The following is a 23309-nucleotide window of genomic DNA, read 5'->3' as shown; positions in this document are numbered from 1 at the left end:
ATAACTTTTCAGTTTACAATACCAGCAACACCTCCAGATCTATCTCCAGGTTCAGAATTTATAATATCCGTACTAATATATAGACCAGTGGCATTTAGATTTTTCAATGCCAAGAACGCATCAGAAAAACTAAGATTTAACCACGAAATTTTAGTTTTAGGCCAGAATACTTTGACTGAGTTAAGAGATGCTATCGTTTGTTCAGCAGACTTTGGTTTATGTAAAGAAGTAGAGAGTACTTCATCTGACCTAAGGCCATTGGCTAACGCTAAAGTATGTATTTAATACTTCAAAATTACACACTTAACATAAATTATTTAGAGCATATATCCATCTGGATTTATATTTATTGATGACGTGTTTTACAATGATTTTCGAGATCCAAATGCAATTGATTATTCATTTCCCATTATGGAGTGGGCAACAAAGGAAAAGAAAATTAAAAATCTTCAAGCTAAAAGTATGGAAGAGGTAAGTCTTCACAATATCTCATCATTAAACTAAACCACTAATACAAAATAGGTATCAATAAGCAATCTCACACCAAGACTTGGGTACCCATATGTATACATGCACCAAGGTGACTGTGAACATCTATTTGTTTTTGCTGATGCAAGACTTTTAGATTCTAGTGATTGTTTACACTCTGAATGTTATCCTCATGTATTAAAGTTGAATCGTAGTGCCAACAAAATGTGTTTCATGTGCTCAGTATCTTTTGCAAAGTGGATTTGTGTTGGTAGCAATAGATTACCTCAGCATAAAGTATTTTTATGTACTGACTGTTGCAATGCTTACAATTATGTAGATGGTAAAAAACTTGGAAATTTTAAATTATATCCATATTACGAAAAGCATGTTATTGTGTAAACTGAGAAAGAAATAAAAATTTTATTACCCTCGAAAAATTTGAATTTAGCGCCATTAACAGCTGTGCTGTGCCCTGACATGTGTGGTTATGGCAGATGCGGATGTTCCAGCGCTTTCAGTTCTGAACATCTGTTATGACTCCACATGATTCCAGTTCTCTTTTTCAAGCCGTTCCATGTATGTTCGTTAATTATTTCCCACATTGTTAACTTCTACATTAAGCCATAATAATTTGTATACATTATTAAGTTGTTAGAACATTTAAAAAAAAAATTTAATCGTCAAATAGTTATTTGTTAAATAATATTAGCCTAAAAGTAATTAACACAAATCGTGTCGACATATTCTGGAATTGTCAACTCCATGTCAGGAAGAAGAGGAACGTAAAGAGAAAATTTTCAAAAATGAGCTTAATAGAGATAATCTGTGACGATGAACCTGTTGATGACCCTTCGGAAGAAAAAGCTAAATTAAATTCCTTAACACTGAACAATTTATCAAATGGTACATACAAATAAAACAACAAAAATTAGAAATGATATTTAAAAAGATGTATATAATTGTAACTGTAATGATTTATTTTAAGGTGGCAAAGAAGAAGCTCCCAGTGTTGACAAAGTTTCTCAGTCTGACATGATTACAAGTGCTGAAAAAAGTGAAAGGCGTTCTAACATTAGTAGTACTGTGATTACAGAATGGAGTGATAAAGAAACAAAGTATCTACTAAAAAAGTATAACAAATATATCCTCCATACAGGACATAACAAAAAGTTTCGTACAAAAAAAGAATTGTGGAATCACATTGCATATGAGATACAAAGGGATCTAAAAGCTGATAAATCAGGATTTCAGTGTGAAAATAGATATAAAACCATATTAAGAAAATGGAGAAAAAAAGAAAAATCTAATAAAGGAAAACAATATATTAATTCTGTGGGTCCCCAATTAAATACGAATGGTCCTAATATATCAAAAAAAGTTACTGTAGTTGAAGAAAATAAGAAGAAGGAGCTGCCAGATGTAATGTGGGAGATCTTTAAACAAAAAGAAGAAAGCAGGGAGAGAAGACATAAAGAGAAAATGCAGTTGATTAAATCGTTACTTCAGAATTATATATAATTTTGTAAATTATTCCTAATGTAATAAATACAGTATTTTTGTCTACGGTAAAGAAAAACAGTTTTAAAATTATTGGGATTTGCACCTCTGATAGTTGGTATTTAGTTACTGAAAATTTGACATTAACCAGAAATGAATGCGCAGGCGTTGTTTGGCGGCAATCGTCGAAAATAAATTGTAAAAGATGTGTTGATTTGTTATGTTATTGTTTTCAAAGGTAATAATTTGTTATTGTTAATAAAATTTAATCCCTAGAGGTGAGTGGCTTGTTCGTAGTTGTTTCCCAGATCAGTAAGTTTTTAACCCCCATTTTCATTTTTTTGCCATTGAAAAAACTTTGTAAAAACCATTTTGAATTATGGTATATTTTATAGAATGTGCTGCAATTGTTGTAAGTGGACAGTTTAATAATATTTGAGAACACTGTATAATGGCATCTGGAGTTCATACAGTATCTCCCCAAAATAGTATTAATCTCATCAACGAAGCTCTAGGATATGATGGTTTACCAAAAAAAGAATTCAGTTTACACAATTTTGTCAACTTTGAGGAAACCCAGGAATGTCCTTTGTTTCGAGAGAGTCCAGATGTCTATGGTTATGTAAATGATTCATCAGGAGTCGAAATGAACATTTCACTTAATTTACCAGCACTTGCTCCACAAACAGTCATTACATGCAGCAATAATAACACGTCAATAACCAGCTGCGAAACAACAACTACATGTATGAGAATTTGTCCTCATGGTTATGATAGTGATGAAAGCAGCATTTCTTATTCATCTAGGGAAACTTCTGAAAGTAAAGGTAAGATGACATTAAAATTAAATGGGATTTACCAATCCACTGTTACAGAAACAAAGTTTCAGTGTTCCATGACAGAGAAAAATACTGCAAAAGATCAAAGTGAATCTTATTTGAGGTCTTGTGTATTTCAGCCTAATTTGTATCAACCTAACAACTATTATCAGAAAAGCAGGTATTATTGTCATGATAGGTTTGACTGTAAAAAACATTACAATGCTTCAGCAAGTACTATTTTCGTGGGGGACAACGAACAAAATTTCTTAAAAATTCAGAAGAAATTGAAAGAAAAGCTAATGGATTAATGAGAAGATTCAAATCAAGGGCTCATAAAATGAAAATTAATTCTCTTCCCCAAATTTTATTTAATGGTGGTCCATGGGATTCACTTAATCAAGCAGTATGGGATGTTTTTATTAACAAAATTCAAAGAGCAGAAACATATATCAACAAATTGAATTTCTGGAAAGAAGTTTTTTTATTTTTTAAGGTAGTGTATATCAGTGTTTCTCAATCACCTCACCAGCCAATAAAGAAGATTTGACCATTTTACAAAAAAACATTAATGCAACAGTAAATATTTCATTAATATAAAGTATGTTTATTTTTCAACTTCAGTTAAAAAAAATTGATAGGTTATATTGGTTGGCCTGCTATATGAAGCAAAAAAAAAGAGAAAACAGCTTATTGCCACATTAAATTCAACATATGTAGAACATGTAAATTCACAAAAAAATATTTTTTCAGCAATAGAGAAAAGGTTGAGAAATACGAGAACATTAAACAAAAAAAAAACTGTTAATTGTTACAAGATTCAAATATCAAGACACAGACAATACATTTAAATCCAGTCCCATTTCTAGGTGTGTCTCAACAACTGTGGACTGTACTTAGTAGGATCGACAATGTCAGGTTTTGCTCTAGAGGGAAGTGATATTGATATATGCTTTTTAATAAAACCCTACAGTCATGAACCACGAATAGATTCACTACATCATTTAAACTACCTTCAACAAGGACTTCTTAAGAGTGGTATGTCAGACATTTATTCTTTATATACAAAACTTCGTGCTTTACACTAAACTTAAATTTTCATTTATTGGTTTACTTTATTAATATGGAAAGCTAATTAAAAGTTAATCGCGATTAACTTTTAAATGAGGTCCGTTGCTATGCAACGTGTATGTTTACGAGGACTGTTTGATAAGTACCCGTTTTAAGAAAGAGAAAGCATTTTTTTTAAATTCTGTATATTTATTTCTCAACATAGTCTCCTTTCAACTCTATACACCTCGACCAGCGATATTCTAACTTTTTTAACCCATTCAAAAAATATGATTTATCAAACTCTGCAAAATAAGCCTGTTTCATTGATTACTTCGCCGTTTGAAGTAAACCGCCTTCCTTCAAGCCATTTTTTTAGATTTGGAGATAGATAAAAGTCATAGGGTGCTAAATCTGGCGAATAGAGAGGTTGCAGCAGTAATTCATAGCGTAATTCAACCAGTTTTGCCATGGCAATTGCAGACGTGTGAGCCGGTGCGTTATCATGGTGAAACACGACTTTTTTTTCGACAAATGGGGCCGTTTTATTTTTAATTCAGCATCTAATCGGCTCAATAGGCTAGCATAATACTGCCCCGTGATTGTTTTGCCATTTTACAAATAGTCTATGAAAATGATGCCATGCGAATCCCAAAAAACAGTATCCATAACTTTTCCGACCGAAGAAACCGTTTTCGCTTTCTTTGGAGCACGTTCGCCGGGAAGAGTCCCTTGTTTTGACTGTTCTTTGGTCTCTGGAGTTAGTGGTGTATCCACGTTTCATCAACACTCACGTAACGCCTTCGAAACTCCTTCGAATTGTGCTTAAACATATTCAAGCAATGTTCCGAAGTTGTAACGCAATTCCGTTTTTGCTCCACTGTGAGCAAACGGGGCACCCATCGTGCCGATAGCTTTCTCATGCCCAGTTTTTCTCGAAGAATGTTGTGCACACGTTCGGTTGAGATGTTTGCAATCTCAGCAATCTTTCTGATCTTCACCCGATGGTCTGCTAAGACAATATCGTGGATTTTGTTGACCATTTCCTCAGTAGTTACTTTAATCGGACGACCTGGGCGCTCTTCATCCAAAACCGATGTTCTGCCACGTTTGAATTCGTTGAACCAGTATCTGATGGTAGTCATCGAAGGTGCTTTGTCCTTATAAACTACCTGCAACTTGATTTTGATTTCTTCACACGTTTTCCCATCCAAAAAAAGAAATCGAATCACAGATCTATACTGCTCTTTTTCCATTTTTGCAAAAAAAACAAAATTGTCAAGTTTCAATAAGTGCTGTAACAAAACTACTTGACAAATTTGACTGAAATTTTGACAAGCCTCGTTTGAAAGATGGCATTAGACCATGGCATACAAATTTTGGGTCAGTGGTACCCACAGTCCTCAAACACGGGTAGTTATCATACAGTCCTCGTAAACCAATCACGGGCTCATATTCTACATTTTAATCATCTGTCAAATTAATCGAGGATTAAATATTTAATTCGCTTTCACATATCTACACATCATTGTTTTGTGAAGACAGATTCTTGTGTTAATTATATTTGACAAAATTGGTATGGAATTTTTTTTGCACGTGTAGTGTGCGATAGAAAACTAGAAAACTTTCAAAATTTAAAATTACTTATACTTAATACTTCAAATAAAAAATTCTTACATCTCAATATATCTATGAAGTTTTCTTGGAATATTTGAATCTTTCTTGTGTACTTGTTTGTCTTAGTAGCTTTAATTTAAAATGCATGAAAGAGTGATTACAGAATTATAAAATATATGTTAATTGTGGTGAAAATTACTGTAATTTTATCAACTAAAACAAAAACTTTCAATTTGACATTTACGGACAGGTAGTGTTCATTAAGTGCATTGCAAAGATCAATATTGTAAAAATAAATTGTTACGCCATTCAAACGTGAGAGTCGGTGATCACCACTGACCGGCGACCTATATACCTTTTCAATGACGGCTCGGCACGCTGCAAAACCGTTGGCTCTGCTTGGCGGTTGACGGCGTAGCTTCAGCTATTTCCATTCAGGTTTCGATGTCTACTTGTTTAGCTATAAGGCTTTGTTTGGGTTTATCAGATGGTATGCCTCGAAAGCAGCGGATCACCTTGTTTTCTTGACAGAGTCGATTTCTTGTGTTCTCAACATTCGATTTTTGGGGTAATTATTATTTGTGTAAATTTAAACAGAGCCACTGCATCGTGGCGTATCATTATGTTAATGGCTGATCGCTTCAATACTGGTCGACATTACGCGAATACACTGCGACGCATTTACTTGGGCGACTGTATAACGTTGCTCAAGCTATATTTTACGCCGGTCAGTGGTGATCACTAATCAGTAGAGAGCGGATTTCTGTCGGGCTAGGCAAGGCCAAACTCGGTACGGCTCGTACGGGATGGGAATTCATTGCAGTTACGGGCTACACTTTATTTGAGATTAGAATAACGCTGCTTCTTTACACTCTGCTGTTAATTTCCGTTCTCATTTACTTAACCGTTTGATTAATAAATCGTTAATTGTATTTATGGAATAAGTGACGATTAAATTTAGTGATTATCGATCACCCGCTACTGAGTCCCGGCGATCCAGCGCGTCCCCACCTATTATCGTGACGTAGCCCGACAGAAATCCGCTGTCTACTAATCAGTGATCAGTCATCACGCGAAATGTGGGTATTCAACCCTGTAATTTGCTGCACTGTACAGTTCTTACTTGCTTTAATACTGGGAAAACAGGTGCGTAAATAGGGAGGATTCCAGAAAACCATAAATGCAACAGCTTTTTTAAAACGTTTTACGAATATGTATATTATCTGCAAAATCTTAAAATAAGAATGAGTCATTCTGTAGTGTGTACACTTTTTTTTTGTTATATACACTGACCGGCAAAAAACCGGCCACCCTGAAAAATTTCGCAAAACCACTTTAAAAATTATTAATTTAACTAGTGATCGTTATTTTATTAAAGAATCATTCACTATTGACACATGATGTACAAATTAGCAAAAAAAAGAAAACAATTAAACGCAGAATTAAATTTAATTCAACAAAATAACAGAAACAGACCAAGTACGATATTTTCTTAAAAAAAAAAAAAAAACAATAAAGGAGGCTGTTGTTGTAAACAGTGATTTTCATCATTTGATTATAAGTTTGGCAATTAATAAACGTTTTCACGCGAAAATAATTCCGTTAACTCTTACAGACGTCTCTCAAAGTGTCGCTCTGTTTCTGTTATTTTATTAAATTTAATTTAATTCTGCGTTTAATTGGCTTCTTTTTTTTTGCTAATTTATACCCCATGTGTCAATAGTGAATGGTTATTTAATAAAATAACGATCACTAGTTAAATTAATAATTTTTGAAGCTTGGTTTTGCGAAATTTTTCAGGGTAGTATTAAGATGACAAATGGGTAAATATGAAGTATTCGAGGAGAGTAGAACAAGAACGGAGGCACAATACGGTGAAATTTGCGGCACCGACCTCTCTGAATCCAAACGCCGTTTACAACATTGCACCCGAGTTTACTATCTTCATGATATTTCTAATATACATACAAAATTTGACAACAATCGGTTCAGTAGTTTCGGAGATTGTGTGTCTAATAAAAATGAATAGAGACGATAATCAGATAGACAGACAGACAAACAGACAGAAACGGGAGACTACTTTTTTCGTACTGTAGGGGTGATGAAACGTCGAGAAAACATAAAAGTGGCAATTCTTCCAATGGACTCGACTATTGTACTTCCTTAGCTTACACTCGGAAAATAAAAATGGTAAAGTATGAGGTAATTAAAAAATAATTAACAGCTACTTCCCGAGTCACACATTAGGATATAAAAACCAAAAAAAAGTATTTTTGTTAGTTCCCGACTCGCCGCTTTTGTATTTTCTCCACGTTTTATGACCCTTACAATACTAAAACAAAGGTCTCTCGTTTCCGTCTGTCCGCATGTCTTTTATTACACAAACAACCTTCTATCAATCGGGCCGATTGTTATATGTATATATTAGGAATATCGAGTAGGTGGTAAAAAAACGCTAACCAAATATTTGTCTTATCATTCCCACCAACAATGATATGACGTCATCTCCAACTTTTTTAATATTAAATTTTATGAAATAACATACCCCTCCATTTGTATTTTATGAATCCGCGTTGAACGTTTACCTTAGGCATCCAAATTTTCGTAAATAAAATCTAAATTTTATAACAACATTTTACAATTTAACTTTGGAATTACAAAACCGAATGCTCTGAAACCTTGCAAACGTTTTAATGTTATCGGAAACATGGTAAATCGTTGATCAAAATTATCCGTTTACAACCCCCCTAAAAACTGATGACGTCATCTTACAATTTTGATGACATACTCCTGCATGTGTGATTGATGACTCCGTCTTGAGTTATTTATTTCCCTAGATATGCAGATTTTTGGAAAAAAAATCAAAACTGTAATAATAACATTTTGCAATTTACTTTTGAAACTGTAAAGCCGAATACTCCGAAATCTTGCAAACAGTTTTACGATTATCGTAAGCATAATAAATCATTAATCAAAATTTTACTGAATAATTCTAAAATATGCGCAATATTAAGAGCTTTTACTCGAGGTTTATCAATGCATTCATATTTTTTTGAATTGCTTGTACAAGGTGATTCAAAAAAATTAATGAATGAACTTGTTTTATTGTCGATCCTTTTTTTTATTTTAGGATATAGTACTGTTATTAATAGTATTGCAAAGTGCCTGTTCAAATAGCGAAAATGTGGATGACGTCATCAAAAAATTATAATATGGAAAAACTCACTAAAAACATGCATGCAATACTTCTTTACCGGTACTTTCACAATCCACACATATATTAATTTTAGCTCACATGGGGTCGATCATCAAAAAACCTAAATTCTCAAAATTAAATTTGATATTTCTTCTAAGCTGTATTTGTTCGATTGTACTTTAGGGGTGAGGGAAGTTATATCGACCATCTTTTTCAATTTCTCCCACTAAAAAATAACAAATTTTGCATTTGCCTCTTTTCAATACACTTATTGAAACCTGTTCATTAGTGTGAATCAAATCCAACAGTATACTTTATTTTACATTAAATCCAATATTGTAAAGTATAATTATTAGTTCAGGTTAATATTAGTTATTTATGCAGCTAATAAGTAAAGTGTATCATTTTTTCACGAGATGGAAAATTTGCCGCACGAGCCGAAGGAAAGAGTCACTTTACTCACGAGTTGTATACAAAAATTTTTTCACGTTCGTAACAAAACTCAATAACCACCTACTTCAAAAACTTTTTTTTTTGGAACAGAGATTAAATGTAGCCGTACTTGCCGTCTAAACAATTTCTTCAGGGGTGCACCAGAAATCTTCATCGCTGTCCGATTCCATTGTGCGAGCACTAAATTACCACAAAAAAAAACAACTAAACTAATACAAAGCACTTAAATAAGGATTAAATTACAAAATTTTTGGATGGATTTTAATTTGTGACAAATGTGTTGATGAATCGTCATAGCAACGGCAGGCTTCTATGTTTTGCGTTTAAATGTCTTCCATTAAAAAATGACACACTACGACACATTTTTTCATTTAAATGTGTGAAAAAATTAAACCCCATGCCACTTTTTTCGGGTTTCAAGTGCGATGAAACAAACGTATTCTCTATAAACAAAAATTAATAAAAAATGTTATACCTACTTTTTTTAACGAACGTGAAAAAATTAGTTTATTAGTAATTAATTAAATCTGCACATATGCAGTAGTACTAATCATTAGAGAGCGGATTTCTGTGGGGCACGTCACGATTATAGGTGGGGACGCGTGGATCGTCTTGAATCAGTAGCGGATGATAATCAGTGAATTTAATCGTCACCTAGGCCCGGTTTTACAATGAGGGTTTAAGCTTCGTTCAAGCGTCGATAACCTCAAACCTGTGTGCTTTATCATTTTGGTGGTGTGATAAGAGGCGTATGTACTCTCTACAGTCGCCCTATTTGACATTTACGCCAATGGTCTAACCATACGGTTCTCAAGTTGGAAGTTGATGACAAAAGTGACGGCCATTCTTAGTGCACTTGAGTTGTTGTATAAGAAAACTTGAATTTTGCAATAAAAATTCCTGTTATTAGTTGCAAACAACAATAAATTCATTATTATGGTCGAGTAGTCTGATAAATGATACTGCGCTCACGAGTTTATAATGGTATTTGGCTCACGTATGATGTACAACGTTTTATCTTGCAGTAGCTGCTTTTATGTAAAAGTAAAAATAAGAGGAATCCAAATTGACAACTCATTTAACCTAAAAAATCGTATTGTTTTAAGATGTATTGGTATTCTAGTACCGTGATCCATAGTTACATTAAATTACATCACTTGTTAGAGCAGGTTTCATCACGAAAGGGTACAGCTGGTGGGAGTGCGCAGAACATTGTTTTGATTTGACCTTACAAATATCGTGAGAGCAGTGGCAGCAGCGATGAATATTTCGAATTTGAAATATCAAAATATTATTGGTGTTAATAAAAATATCAATTTTCTATTTTATTAGCGTTGACATTATATAAAATGAATTTAAAGGTTTGTTAATGCTGTATTATGATGTATTAGTTGAATAAAAAACTAAGCAAAAGAAGTAAGAAGGTAACTTTTAGTGAGCAATAACAACTGATAAATTACGGTCCAGTGTACAGTCAAAGCTATATAAACGACAATTATGCTAAAATATGAACTGTGATTATTATTTCGAGGTTAGACAGAAAACGTTAAGCTTTATTGTAATCCGACTTTATATATAGTATTGACAAATTGTGCCAGAACATTAAAAACCATGTAACTATAATCATGGGTTGTTAATTCTCAGGGTTTTATCCCCGCCTTTATCTAAAGATTTAACTATTGATTTAGTCGACTATAAAATAGCGTAATGCGGGGTTCGTGAAATTTTTTACTCATGCTATAATCCTTCACATTATAAACTCGTTTAATAGGAATTAAAAATACCAAATTTTTTATGATACATTATAATAATTTATTGTTACGTAAGCCTATTTTTTACCAAACAAATAAATTTATTTTTATTAAATGGTTGTCTGTATTCTTTTGTAGAAATTGCTCTATTCTTAATTGTTTTTGAAAGAAATATAACTCAGCGGCAGCCGAGCCTCCCTTCTCAATACATCGATGTTACGCCACTGCTAGCCCGACTACAAGTCGCGCAACTTAAGCCCCGCCCCTGTACCCTTTCGTGGTGAAATTACTTCTAATAATATTGAATTTTTTTCTCGCAAAACAGTTGTATAATCTCTCCCAAAACCTACTACTGTACGATAATAGTATATTATTATACATATAAGTACGCATGCAATAATACCTTGAATTATAAACTATTATCCGAATATACTATATGCTGCCATTATTAATACATATTATAATATTTATTAGTGGCAAATTTTGACTCTTCAACTTTTTTTTTATTTCTAAAAATGATTTCCAGGAACAGCATCCGTTGTTGTCAGAAAGACTGAATTACTCTAGCGTTTTTTTTTTTGTGGGGGAGGGGGATGCCTTGGGTAGACCACCGCACCGTGTTAGTTTTATGTACGGGTACTGTGGGAGTGCAATAAATTGCTTACCACACTAAAACCCCTCCTCCATCTTCTGCTCAGGCACCAGAACTTTGTCCTCTTCAGCTGGGTCCTGACTTCTGAGTGGTCACACAGGTGCTGTGTTACTGCAGTTCGGTTCTGGCTTTTTTCGGGTGGTATGTGCCTTTATATAGGGGTTGGTACGGCGCGTACCAATGTAGCACTGCCCATGGTGGGTCGTTGGCGGTACTGTGGGTCTGGGGAATAGTGATGGTAGATGGTCCGGTGGACATATCACAAACGAAATAAGGGCTGTTACAATTCTCCCTTTTTGGAATCGGTGGGCGTCTCGGCGAAGGTTCTGACTCCCTGGGTCCGGAGATTTTTTTTTTAAGAGGCGGCCTCACTTGCCAAGAGGAAGTTGAATTGGCGAAGGGCTCGGCGGAGAATCGAAACATGGTAGATTCCGAGAGGTTGATCAGTCTGGTTAACACCGACTCGTAGCTACAGAGCCCTTTGGCGGCGAGGATGCCGTACGGACCATCCCATTTAGGCTCGAATTTCGTTGTGTGTTCTCTTGATCCTTTGCTTATTGATTGCTTATTGGATGTGTGTTGACGAGAAGCGCTCACCCGGTTGATAGATGCGAGACGGACGTCGTTTGACATCTACATACCGCCAACTAGATAGTTCAAAACGTGACCATTTGTTTACGTTTTAAAAGTCTGCGCAATTTATTGCGCACTTTATCATCAAAATGTAGAATATTTTTCTTCCAAACTTTCTAACAAATTTTAGTATGTAGTAATTTTCGGAGTAATTCTGTGATGTGTAAAACGGCCTTTTACTATTCAGTTTTAAATTTTCCGAAGAAAAGTTTCAACTTTAGCCATTCTGTACCAGGCTATTAAGTCACACTTAACTTAGGACCAGCTCATTTTGTTGGATGGCTGTTCTTGAACTTCAATGTATGTTGGAGCTCAACATCTAAAAAATTCTATTCTTATAAATGTAGCAATATTCAGTTCTTATCACTCTTATCAGTAATTCTACTTCTTCTACAACTTTAATTATAATAAATGAGCATGAACAATTAACAAAACAAGAACAAAAGACTAATAAACTCTCCTAATAAATTTAGAATATCATTGATAAAACTAAACCTAAATGATTGTTGTCGCTTTGTTGCAAATGTTAATAAAATTTTTTGTGTTTTTTTTTGTATCTTCAGTGATTAATTAATTCGAATCATCGGCGGTAGGAAGTCATTTATTAACGGCTCGAAGCACATCAAATATGTTCTTATGTCCACAACTATTTAGAAACGTCGTCGATAACACATACCTACGTCTTATATTAATATGTACAAACTTATACTTGTAATGTTACTTTAGTTATTAGCAGCAATTGTATACTATAATAATTCTAACACAGCCTTTATTGTAGGTCTGGCAAGTGAAGCAGAACTGGTAATGGCGAAGGTACCAATTTTAAAATTTAAAAACAAAGACACTGGCTTCAAAGTAGATTTGAACTGTAATAACATTGTCGGCATTCAGAATACGCGCCTGTTGTATTCGTACGCCCAATTGGATTGGCGAGTTCGACCTTTAGTAGTTATAGTGAAAATTTGGGCACAAGCTAATAACATAAATGACGCCAAGAACATGACAATTTCTAGCTACTCTTGGACTTTAATGGTGATCCATTTCCTACAATGTAAGCTTTTTTGTCCCATGTTATAAAACCATATTTTGTGTGTAATGTAAATGCGTCAATATTTCAAATCTCTACCACATCTTTAGAGCCATTTGTATCAAGCTTGGCATCGAGTATGAGTGGAATAAAAACAGCGTAAGCTAGTATTGTAATGGGGTCCATCCGGCGAACGGTTGCTTTCATGTTTTCTTAACGTTTCAAGACTCCTAGAATATGAAAAAATAGATCTCCTGTTTCCGTCTGTCTGCTTGTTGTCTGTCATCTGTTGCAGATTTTATTAGACGAAAAAACTCTTAAACTGCTGGAGTGATTGTTATGTATTTTAGGAATATCGTATAGACGGTAAACCGCTAACCAGAATTTGTCTGTCATCCCCATCAACAATTTGATGGCGTCATCTCAAAATTTTCCATAGTAAATGGTATTAATTTTATACTTCTCTGTTTGTGATTTATGAATCCGCGTTGATTTTTCTCTTTTCTTTTACTCTATATATCTAAATTAAAAAAAAAGTCAAAATTGTATAACATTTTACAGTTTAATTGAAAACTGCATAACCAAATGCTTTCAAATCTTGCAAACGTTGTTTTAAGGTTACCGCTAACATGATAAATCGTTAATCAAATTTATCTGTACATCTCCCTCAAAAATTGATGACGTTATATCAAAATTTTGCTGCTCAATGAATTCATATTTTTAGAATTACGTAGACAGAGCGAAAAAAATTAACGAATGAATCAAATTTTTTTTTATCAAATCAAGAACAGCTCACCCCATTTTCCCGAAATTTTGAGAGTACAATGCCGTTATTAGACCCCGCACAATCTGAAAATAGCATAGGTGAGTCATCACCGACTGCACAAACTGGCTTGAAACTTGATCGTTAGTGGCGTCGGTTACATTTGTCACTATAAGTAATTTTGAGTTTGCCTTATTTTTGATCTACATTAAAAACTAGATTACTTGTAAAACCACTGCTATAAGAGGTATTATGATAGGGGCTTCCAATTTTATTTTTAGTTTACACTTGAAAATGTAGGTGAGGTACCTAATTTCATCTATTCTTTCTCTTGAAAATAAAAAAAAAATACATATATTCGTAACTACGGAACCGATTACTTTGAACTTTAGAAAAGTGTATTTTAAGATTTTCGTGAAAATGGTAAAACGATAACCTTTTTTTTTTTTTTATTTTGTCATCTAGAAACTGATTTTGAAAAGTAATTTCACTTGAAATGTGCAGTACGATATGCTCTTTTAAATGTGGTTTAACATAATGCGTCCTACTTTTAACGTTTCATAAGTGAGTTACCCTAAAAAATACTTCAATGACAAAATTTTGCAATTCTCTGAAAAACGATTTAGTGGTAGCGAGCACCACGATACCTTTTCTCTAGCATATTCCGAGAAATGTACGTCAAGAGCCATAATAAATTGACTTCATTGACATTTTTTTAGTCTTGGACTTGACTAAATTCTATTAACTTTTAAAATCATGATCTAACCGTCTAATGTAATATCATGATAAGTACCATTATTACTATTAATTAGGTGGCGTCTTCCCTCCAGTACTGCCCTGCCTACACAACCTTTATCCTGAAGAATTCAACTCACAGGAAAACCGTACCATGGACGTCCAAGGAGAAATCGAAGGATTAAAAGATTATGAATCTGAAAACACGAGATGTCTCGGTGATTTATTAATCGGCTTTTTTCATTATTATTCATATTTTAACTATCAACATTATGCCATTTCAGTACGAACCGGTTCACGTTTACCAGTTGATTTATGTAAACAGGCAAAAAGCCCCAAAAACGATCCTCACCAGTGGAAGTTTTTATGCATTGAAGAACCATTTGATTTATCAAACACTGCAAGATCTGTGTTTGATGTAGAAATTTTTAAACATATCAAGCAAGTCATTATAGCGTCTTACAAAGAACTTGCGTGCAATAAGGTATTAAATCAGATACTTCCCATACATTTGAACGATCAAAGATGATCTTAAAATTAAAGTGAAGCAGCTTTCTTGTCGAGATCTTGTGGCAATAGTGGCCTTGTACATTCCATATTGTTGAACAAACGAATAGGATTTCTTATTTGTTTGTGATCCAATACAATGTATTACATCTTTCATTTTATTCTAGGGAAGTTGCCTTAAGTTTTTCATATACAAGATTAATTTGGGGATGTTTGTTCTTTGCCTATTTTTTTGTGATTAGTTTGCTTACCTGTTTCGTTTTATGACTCAAGTTGAAAATTTATGCTATAATGAAACATTTGTAAAAACTCGTTATAGTTTAAAAAAAAAAAAGATTCCTTCGATCATAAAACGTTTTGTTTATTTTTCTTTGTATTTATTTATATAATTGTTCAAAAAATCACTACCACTATGTTTACGCTTAATGTTACGAGAGGTTAAATAAATCGTGCTCGTAATTTGGTAAAACATACATATCAAATACGGGTCTGAGGACTTAGCCTTGTGAAAAAAAGAAAAAAAAACTTAAAAAAAACAAAATCGAAACAAAATGCAACGATGAAATACGAAATTGTTTGATTTTACTGTATTTGTTACTTTTGTATTAAGACTAAATATGATGTGCTACCTACATATACCTATGTCATATTTTTCTTAAGCCGATTTTTTTTACCAATTTCAATTACTTAACAATGTTGTGATTTAATATCTGATCTCAGCGGTAATGTAATAAATTATTAGTCACAATGTGCCAAATACTAAAATTAATATTTATTCTAAAAACAATACTTGTAATTAGACAATATTAACATCGGATACAATAATTGTAAACAATAACTTAAAAACTGTTTATGTAGCATTGTAGTTTACCCTTATATGTCCAAAAATTGTAAAAACTTTGTTAATTACGAAGATCTTTGATAAGATATAAATACTTTAAATGTTCCAAAATGTAAAGCAGAGGGTTTCACAAATTTCTATAAACCCTTTTGCTAATGTTTGGTTGTATGAGTAAGTCAATACAGTTCTTTTCATAGTAAGAAGTTGTTCACTGAAAGATTTATCTGAAATTATTGAAATAAGCCAAAAATCTGCCACCTTTTTATTAATTAAAATTAATATCACAAATACAAATCAATTCTGCTTATATTGTATGTACAGTTTGTAACATAGACTAGTTTTTCTCTTTTATACATTAAATTAAGATAAATAAATGAAGGAATGTATTGCACAATTATTTCGAGCAACACTTGTGTTGTTTCTAAACTATACATACAATAAAAGTACTTTTATGTCAAATTTAAATTGTCTCCATTTTATTGTAGCCCTTAAAGCTATTGCCATAGACCTGCGTAATTTCCTGTTAAAGTAGCAGGCAGAGGACCTCCAGCTGTAAACAATCTAGTGCCACTCGTGTCATAACAGTGAGTATAAATGGCTGGGACATATTTTACATTTTGTATGTTATCTACATATTCATCATCTGGAAACTAATTCAACATTTTTAAAAGATGTTGTATCAGATACATTTAACTTACCACATAACCTTTACTAGATTTAAGTACGACCGTCCTCGAGGAATTAATACTGGAATCCAAATATTTTCCAGCCTTTAAATCATAAAACATTAACATGCCCAAGCCTGTACCAACAGTCAAAACGTCTCCTTGGAAACTAGCCGATCGGATTCCACAGCCAGAATAACGGGATGACACCTTTTTGACAGCCTAGAATATAACACTGTTGGTAAAATTTTTTTCCTCAGGATTACAGTAAGTGGATAGGATTTTTAAAATATTAAGCAAATCCATCTATTATATGCCCTACCTTTTTTGCAATATCATAAACGTTCTTTTGCTACAGGATTTTCTAACATGTTTCATTCTTTTACAAGCTTTTATTAGACTGACGCCTGATCTACATGAAGTACAAACTGTGGAAGAAATTACTTACTATTCACGATTAAATGGTGAATTAAATTATTAATTAATTGGTCCCTTTTACCTCAACAATAGTTACGAGAAATATTGGAATATTTACTAAAATAATAATTTTGATGAATGTGTTTAAAACTTTATTATGTCTTTATATCTATAACGGGAATCCACGATGTTTTAAAGTAGACATCATTCGTTGAACAATTAAATACAACTTTTGGAATAATTTTCTTAAGTAATACATTTTCAAATAAGAACTATTTAATGCATTTGAGCACTTCATTAGTAAATTATGCATTATGTCGTACTTCAAGAAATGTTCAAAGTCTCCCTGCGTTCTTTAAATATACATGTGAACATAAATATAAAGTACATGGACTATTTTCAAACTCAATGGTGGATTTGACTTCTTATCTCAATGTTATGAAAGCGGTGTTCAAAACTCAAAGTATGACTTGAAAGTAACCGTCAAATCAATTTTCATTTTTTGTCATTTTTGAAAAATTAACTTTACAACTTAAATTCCAACGTTGACATGACGGCATTTTGACAAATTCCTAATATGAGTTTATAGTATACTTATTCTTAAATAACCGCCACTAATCTTCCTATTTATTAATTTCATTACTGCTTATCTTTTTTATTTGCAACTATTTTTTTGTTATAAAATTCATCAATTCGCGAACGCGAAGAATAAGAAGACCCAAGAATAACAAGTATTTTTCTAGTACGCTTCAGTACAATTTCATGACTTTTTGCTGATGTTTTAAAAATTATTTATACGAAATTAGATTGATAAATATAAGTATCTCCTGACCCATTTGCGTACAATGTAATTTCTGAAAAATCTTACTGCAATTATGAATCTCAAAAATGCTGTCTCAATTTCCCCTTTATTGCATGAAATCATTTTAAGAAAATTTAAAAATTGAAGTTTCAACAAGGCTAGATTTTACAGAAAATATGAGATTTATTCAATAGTTTGAATTTTTTTTCCAATTCTACATTTATGAAAACAAAAGTTTAATCTCGTCTTATGATGGACGCTATACTACAATTCTGATCCTTATTTTACATTATAATAAAATCTTACAAGTTTTCTAGACAATCTGATGCAAAGTTCTAAATCATTGATTTATTTACCTGTAAAGTTCGACAATCTAAAAGGAGTGTATATGATCTGCATCCTATTGCATACAATCCTGATTCTTGCACTGCCAAACAAACATTTTCTTGTGAGGATGGCAACTTCCTTGATAGTTTCTGTTTAAATGTTTCAGCATTCCAAATATGTATATAACCATTTAAACTAAGTGCAGCAATTTCTTCATAGGACTTATTGAATGTTAATGCCCTCACCTAAACACATTATTTATATAAGCAATAAAAAGTTAAAAAAACTTACCCTTTGTGAATTGCGGCAATCTTTTACAGAAATAGCACTAATGTGTTGGTACATGGGGACGTCAGTTTTGTTTTCAAACATGCCTGGTGTTATTCGCCAAAGTGCCATTTTTGTATCTCGAGATCCAGAAACAAGAAATTCATCATCTAACCAACACATATCAAACACCCAATCCTTATGAGCATTTTCTCCTACACACACAGGATCTAAAGTTGGCAATCGATAGACAGCTATATCACAAGTATTTCGAGCGCCAGTCGCCAAAAGAGTTCGAGAGGGATTTATTTGTACCGAATGAATACCACAGTGTGCTTGTTCAATAGTACCTGGATTATCCCTTCGACTCATTAAAGAAGGAATTTGATCTAATTTATGAGTGACTACATTATACACCATTAGCTAAAATCGTTTATTTTTATATGTGATAACCTGATAACATTTACACCCTCTTACCTTGTTACATTTTGTACCAAATACAACTTGTCTATCACTTAACCACTGTGAACAGAACACTTTATTCATATTGCCAAGCGTGATAGGTGTTTCTCGAAACATTTCATGGGTGAGGATATGTCGAGAACCGTAGTCACTTACAACAGAAGTCGTGTTTTTACTACACATTTCCCTACTTTTAACATAGTCTACAAAGTTATACGAGGTATTTAATATCTCTTTTTGCATTGCCACTGGTTCTTCATCACTGTCACTATCTTCATATGCAATAAAGTCTTCTGGTTTATCAGTTCGACGATTTTGTTCTAGTCTCGTTGCTTTAGCCCTATTTCTACGTTCTTCCAATCGTGAAGTAATAGAACAAGCTGGAGTTTTCCCATAAATGGGAATCATCCTAGTTTTAGACATGGTTAGTGTAACTTGTGTTTTAACAGAGTCAAATTATCCTATTATGAATAAAACATAACACGTTTTATTAACAAAAATAACTTTTTAAATTAAAAACTCTGATCTTTTCGAGAAATAAGCACGACAATATGAACACAGACCACCAATTTGACAGTAAACAAACTGCTGTGGTGCTGGGTGCTGTTCCATTATTCTGTCAGAAAAGCATATCTGTCACTGTCAAAATGCTGTCACCTGTCACTATTTCCTGTCCACAGTTAACCTATCAAAAATATGACAAAATTCAAATTGACGTTCACTTTTTCATCGACTTTTTACTGTCTGTATGTTAAATAAATGAAATTAAACTTAAACAAATACAATGGTGATTCAAAAACTATAATTGCAATTAAAATGTCTGTTGCTTGTCAACTATCAAAAATAAAACAAAAGGTGGGGGGAAGAAATACCAATAGAAACGCTCTCAATACTCCCTCTCCAAACAAAACTGAGCATGAGCAGTGACACAAATGTCAAATAAAAAATAATTTACGAAAATATCCAAATATTCTACCACGTGCAAAATAAGAATATGCAAATATGGGTTCGTTTAAGAAATTAAATTCGAAGATATATGAAAAGACTACATCAGTAATTACTCCAGATTCTATATACTGGAAACAACTGGGGGTATGTATTCTAGGCCACTTTTTCATTAAATACACCTATTATTTTTTAGACTCCAGTTTTAGTAAAGGAATTTGGTACCGTTGACTATATAAACTTTTCCCCAGTCGAACCATACTTCTTTGCAGTAACATGCTCCGTTCGTGTGCAAGTGTATAATCCCATTACAAAATTAGTAGCAAAAAATTTATCACGATTTAGAGAAAATGCTTATGGTGCTGTATTCCGATCAGATGGACGATTATTATGTGCTGGAAGTGAAGAAACACATGTTAAGTTATTTGATGTGTCAACTAAGAACCTTTTAAGGTATTGAATCTATAATTTGTGTACTGTTATTCTGATATAAAATTTTTAGGCTATTTAAGGGCCACAGTGCACCTGTTCACAGGACTTATTTTGTTGAAAGTAGACCACAGATTGTTTCTTTTTCTGATGACAAAAGCTTTAAAATATGGGACATTCCAACTGAAAAAAACATTTTGTCATATTCTGACCATAGTGATTATATTAGGGCTGGAGCCACTAACAGTATTATTCCAGATTTGGTATTGTCTGGAAGCTATGATCATTTTGTTAACATGTATGATACAAGAACAAATCAGAAAGTGTTAAGTGTAAATCATGGGAGTCCTGTGGAATGTGTCTTATTTTTGCCAAGTGCCAATGTGTTTTTATCAGCTGGAGGAACAGAAATTAAAGTATGGGATGTTACCGCTGGTGGCAGATTGTTAAAAAGCATATCCCAACATCATAAAACCATCACTAGCTTAAAATTAGCTTGTGATAATAAAAGGTTATTATCTGGGAGCTTAGATCGACATGTAAAAGTCTATGATATTAGCAACTTCAAAGTTTTACATTCCTTAAATTATCAGAATGCTATATTAAGCATGGATATTTCACAAAATAATGACATTCTTGCTGTTGGTCTTATCGATGGTGTGGTAGCAGTTAGTCGGAGAGAAGAAACAGTAAAAGTGAAAAAAGATGACAAAAAGACAATATCATGGAAGCATCCTTCGAAATCATTTCAACCAACTGTTGACAGCGTCACTCCTTGTTTAAATCATGAAAAAGAAACAAAACATGACAAATGCTTAAGAAAATTTGAATTTTCTAAAGCTTTAGACAGTGTTTTATTACCATATGTCGCAAATAAAACCCCGCAAGTAACAGTGAGTTTAATACATGAACTAATAAAGAGAAGAGCTTTGCAAAAGGCGTTCACGGGACGGGAGCAAAAGTCAGTGGCCCAGATTTTACGTTTTTTCATTCGAAATATAACAGAACCTCGTTTTGCTAAAGTGTTAATTGATGCTGCAAACATATTTGTTGACACTTTTGAAGATAGTCCACTAATAATGGATCCCGAGATTGCAAAGCTATTGTTAAGCTTAACACAATTACTCAAGGAGGAAACGGCAATAGCCAATGACCTAAGTCAATTACAAGGTGCAATGTGTATGATCTTGGCAGGTGCCGCACAACAAAAAACTGCAGCAGTTGGGGCAAATCTACGACCCGTACACCATAATTTAATACCAAGTATTGATGCACAGAAAGATCTAATTATTAACATTAATTGATAAGATTAATAAAGTACTTTTTTGTTAGTTTTAATTCAAAACCTATTTGTCTTCCATTGTAAAATGTTTTAAAACTCTGTGAGTGAGAAGTTTTAATTTTGTGCTGCAAGGTGATTTAGGCAAAAGAAACACAAAGTATATTAGATTTGGAATAGTAGCAAAAGTTACTCATAAGAGATTGAACTCGGTCTTGTTGTATAATCGATCTTGACCAAGTAGCCATTGTATGGACAAACCCGACATTAAACAATTATATGTACTATAGTTTGCTCATTCCCTTACAAATTAAGCATCACCACTGTTAGACTGCAAATAATTAGCTGATCAGTTTACTAATAATAACATAATAATAATTAGATGCGCTTTTCACATGCCATAATTTCATTTAAAATCAGAAATGCTGCCAACTCAACTTCGGTGATCTTCTTTTATGCAGTTTGGGCAGCGGCAGTGTTCGGGGGTTTGGGCCGTGTCTTCTTGCAGTCTTGTATGTACCATGGTTTGAGCCATAGACGTTGAAAAGTTCCAAAGTCCCATAAATAGAAATTATAACTTAAATAACTCTATACAGAAGCAAATAATTTTAAACAACAAATTTTTATCAAGTCTAGGAAATTTCATTTTTCATGGTTTCATTGAACAATAAGATTTGACATTTTGATGCTTTGACACTTGACAGTACTGACACTGATGAATTAGTATAAATAATAATAAATTTGATACTGAATTGGACTCTGTTGGTTAAATTTCTGATTGCTGTGTTACGAAAATTGATTTAAATTGTGGTTTAGTACTGGGATTTACTATTGAAAAGTACTACAAAAAAATAAGTTTAAATTGTTTCGTTTGCCGAATTAAAAAAAATGTGAACGGGGAGACTATCCACTTGTTTTCCTGATGCTTGTATTTACTCAATTGCTTTAGCTACACTGAACAAATATATTTTCTACAAAAATGAGTGTACCACCTCTGTTCCCAAGACTAAAACCAAAATCCATAGATCCATCGTGGTTTGATGTTGATCAACCTTGTGATGATGAAGAAGAAGTGTCCCAACTAGAAGCACAACATCAAGCATGGGTAGTAATGAACATAGTTTCGGTTATTTGTAATTTAATTTATATTTGTTGCAGTTGCAATCCATTTCACAACGGGACAGTGATGTTACACCCATTGGTAAAACAATTTGTGAGGTATGTCCATTAAAACATTACTCTGTAAAAAAAATTGTAATTACTCAATGTTTAACAGGCTTTAGATGAAGAAGATGATGAAGAGGATGAAGACGATAATGATGATGATGAAGAATCAGAAAGCCATGATGAAGAAGAGGAAGATGAAATCGAAATGGATGTTTCACAGGAACGAAATTCACCAGATGTGATCAACGTTAGTGATGTATTCTAACTGAAATTTAAAATTTGGTAATATTTTTATTTTATTTGACTTTAATATTAAATCTGAAAAAATAGTGCAGAAAGTGTTATTTTTTTTTAAATATGAGATTGTAATAAATGTGTTCCATTTTCATCTTGAGAACTCTTTGTCTTATAATTCAGTATTTTTAACTGTAGCACGATGTCTATGTAGTGACTAAAAAAGCTATGAATGTGCCACATTTTGCGATAAACCACTAATAAAAATGTAATAATAAACTGCAAAAACGAATGTGTGCACCCT

The 23309-nt window shown here is 33.0% G+C and overlaps 4 protein-coding genes across 7 annotated transcripts; 3 read left to right on the top strand and 1 right to left on the bottom strand.

The window, feature by feature from the left end:
• Positions 1-893: 893 nt before the first annotated feature.
• On the top strand, positions 894-16164 carry LOC135129157 (poly(A) RNA polymerase gld-2 homolog A-like). 4 transcript variants are annotated; one of them, XM_064056264.1, is made up of 8 exons: positions 894-1374; positions 1457-2246; positions 2364-2789; positions 2844-2967; positions 3018-3282; positions 3656-3824; positions 12917-13189; positions 14741-16164. In XM_064056264.1, exons 3-8 carry the CDS (start codon positions 2420-2422, stop codon positions 15190-15192), a joined length of 1653 nt encoding a protein of 550 aa, XP_063912334.1. In that variant the 5' UTR covers positions 894-1374; positions 1457-2246; positions 2364-2419; the 3' UTR covers positions 15193-16164. The 4 variants fall into 4 exon arrangements, with proteins under 4 accessions (XP_063912334.1, XP_063912333.1, XP_063912332.1 ...); XM_064056263.1 differs by having other exon boundaries at positions 895-1047; positions 2364-2795; XM_064056262.1 differs by having other exon boundaries at positions 895-1374; positions 1457-2206; positions 2364-2795.
• A 306-nt stretch (positions 16165-16470) lies between these two features.
• On the bottom strand, positions 16471-19746 carry LOC135129160 (DDB1- and CUL4-associated factor 12 homolog). Its single transcript, XM_064056267.1, has 5 exons — positions 18967-19746; positions 18514-18912; positions 18252-18467; positions 16710-16898; positions 16471-16661 (listed from the first exon to the last, which is right to left on the bottom strand). The coding sequence occupies exons 1-5, from the start codon at positions 19372-19374 to the stop codon at positions 16506-16508; spliced, it is 1368 nt and encodes a 455-aa protein (XP_063912337.1). The 5' UTR covers positions 19375-19746; the 3' UTR covers positions 16471-16505.
• Positions 19747-19767: 21 nt separating this feature from the next.
• On the top strand, positions 19768-21670 carry LOC135129159 (U3 small nucleolar RNA-associated protein 15 homolog). The gene is made up of 3 exons (XM_064056265.1): positions 19768-20043; positions 20093-20349; positions 20399-21670. Exons 1-3 carry the CDS (start codon positions 19954-19956, stop codon positions 21627-21629), a joined length of 1578 nt encoding a protein of 525 aa, XP_063912335.1. The 5' UTR covers positions 19768-19953; the 3' UTR covers positions 21630-21670.
• Positions 21671-22291: 621 nt separating this feature from the next.
• LOC135129156 (anaphase-promoting complex subunit 15) lies at positions 22292-23159 on the top strand. The gene is made up of 3 exons (XM_064056260.1): positions 22292-22709; positions 22763-22822; positions 22881-23159. The coding sequence occupies exons 1-3, from the start codon at positions 22584-22586 to the stop codon at positions 23034-23036; spliced, it is 342 nt and encodes a 113-aa protein (XP_063912330.1). The 5' UTR covers positions 22292-22583; the 3' UTR covers positions 23037-23159.
• The last annotated feature ends 150 nt before the right edge of the window (positions 23160-23309 follow it).

Source organism: Zophobas morio, unplaced genomic scaffold, assembly GCF_036711695.1.
Source record: "Zophobas morio isolate AGI-343-1 ecotype UQ-CSIRO unplaced genomic scaffold, CSIRO_AGI_Zmor_V1 ptg000014l, whole genome shotgun sequence".
Taxonomy (NCBI): domain Eukaryota; kingdom Metazoa; phylum Arthropoda; class Insecta; order Coleoptera; family Tenebrionidae; genus Zophobas; species Zophobas morio.
Note: the sequence above shows the minus strand (reverse complement) of the source record. Positions and strands in the feature narration are given on the sequence as shown.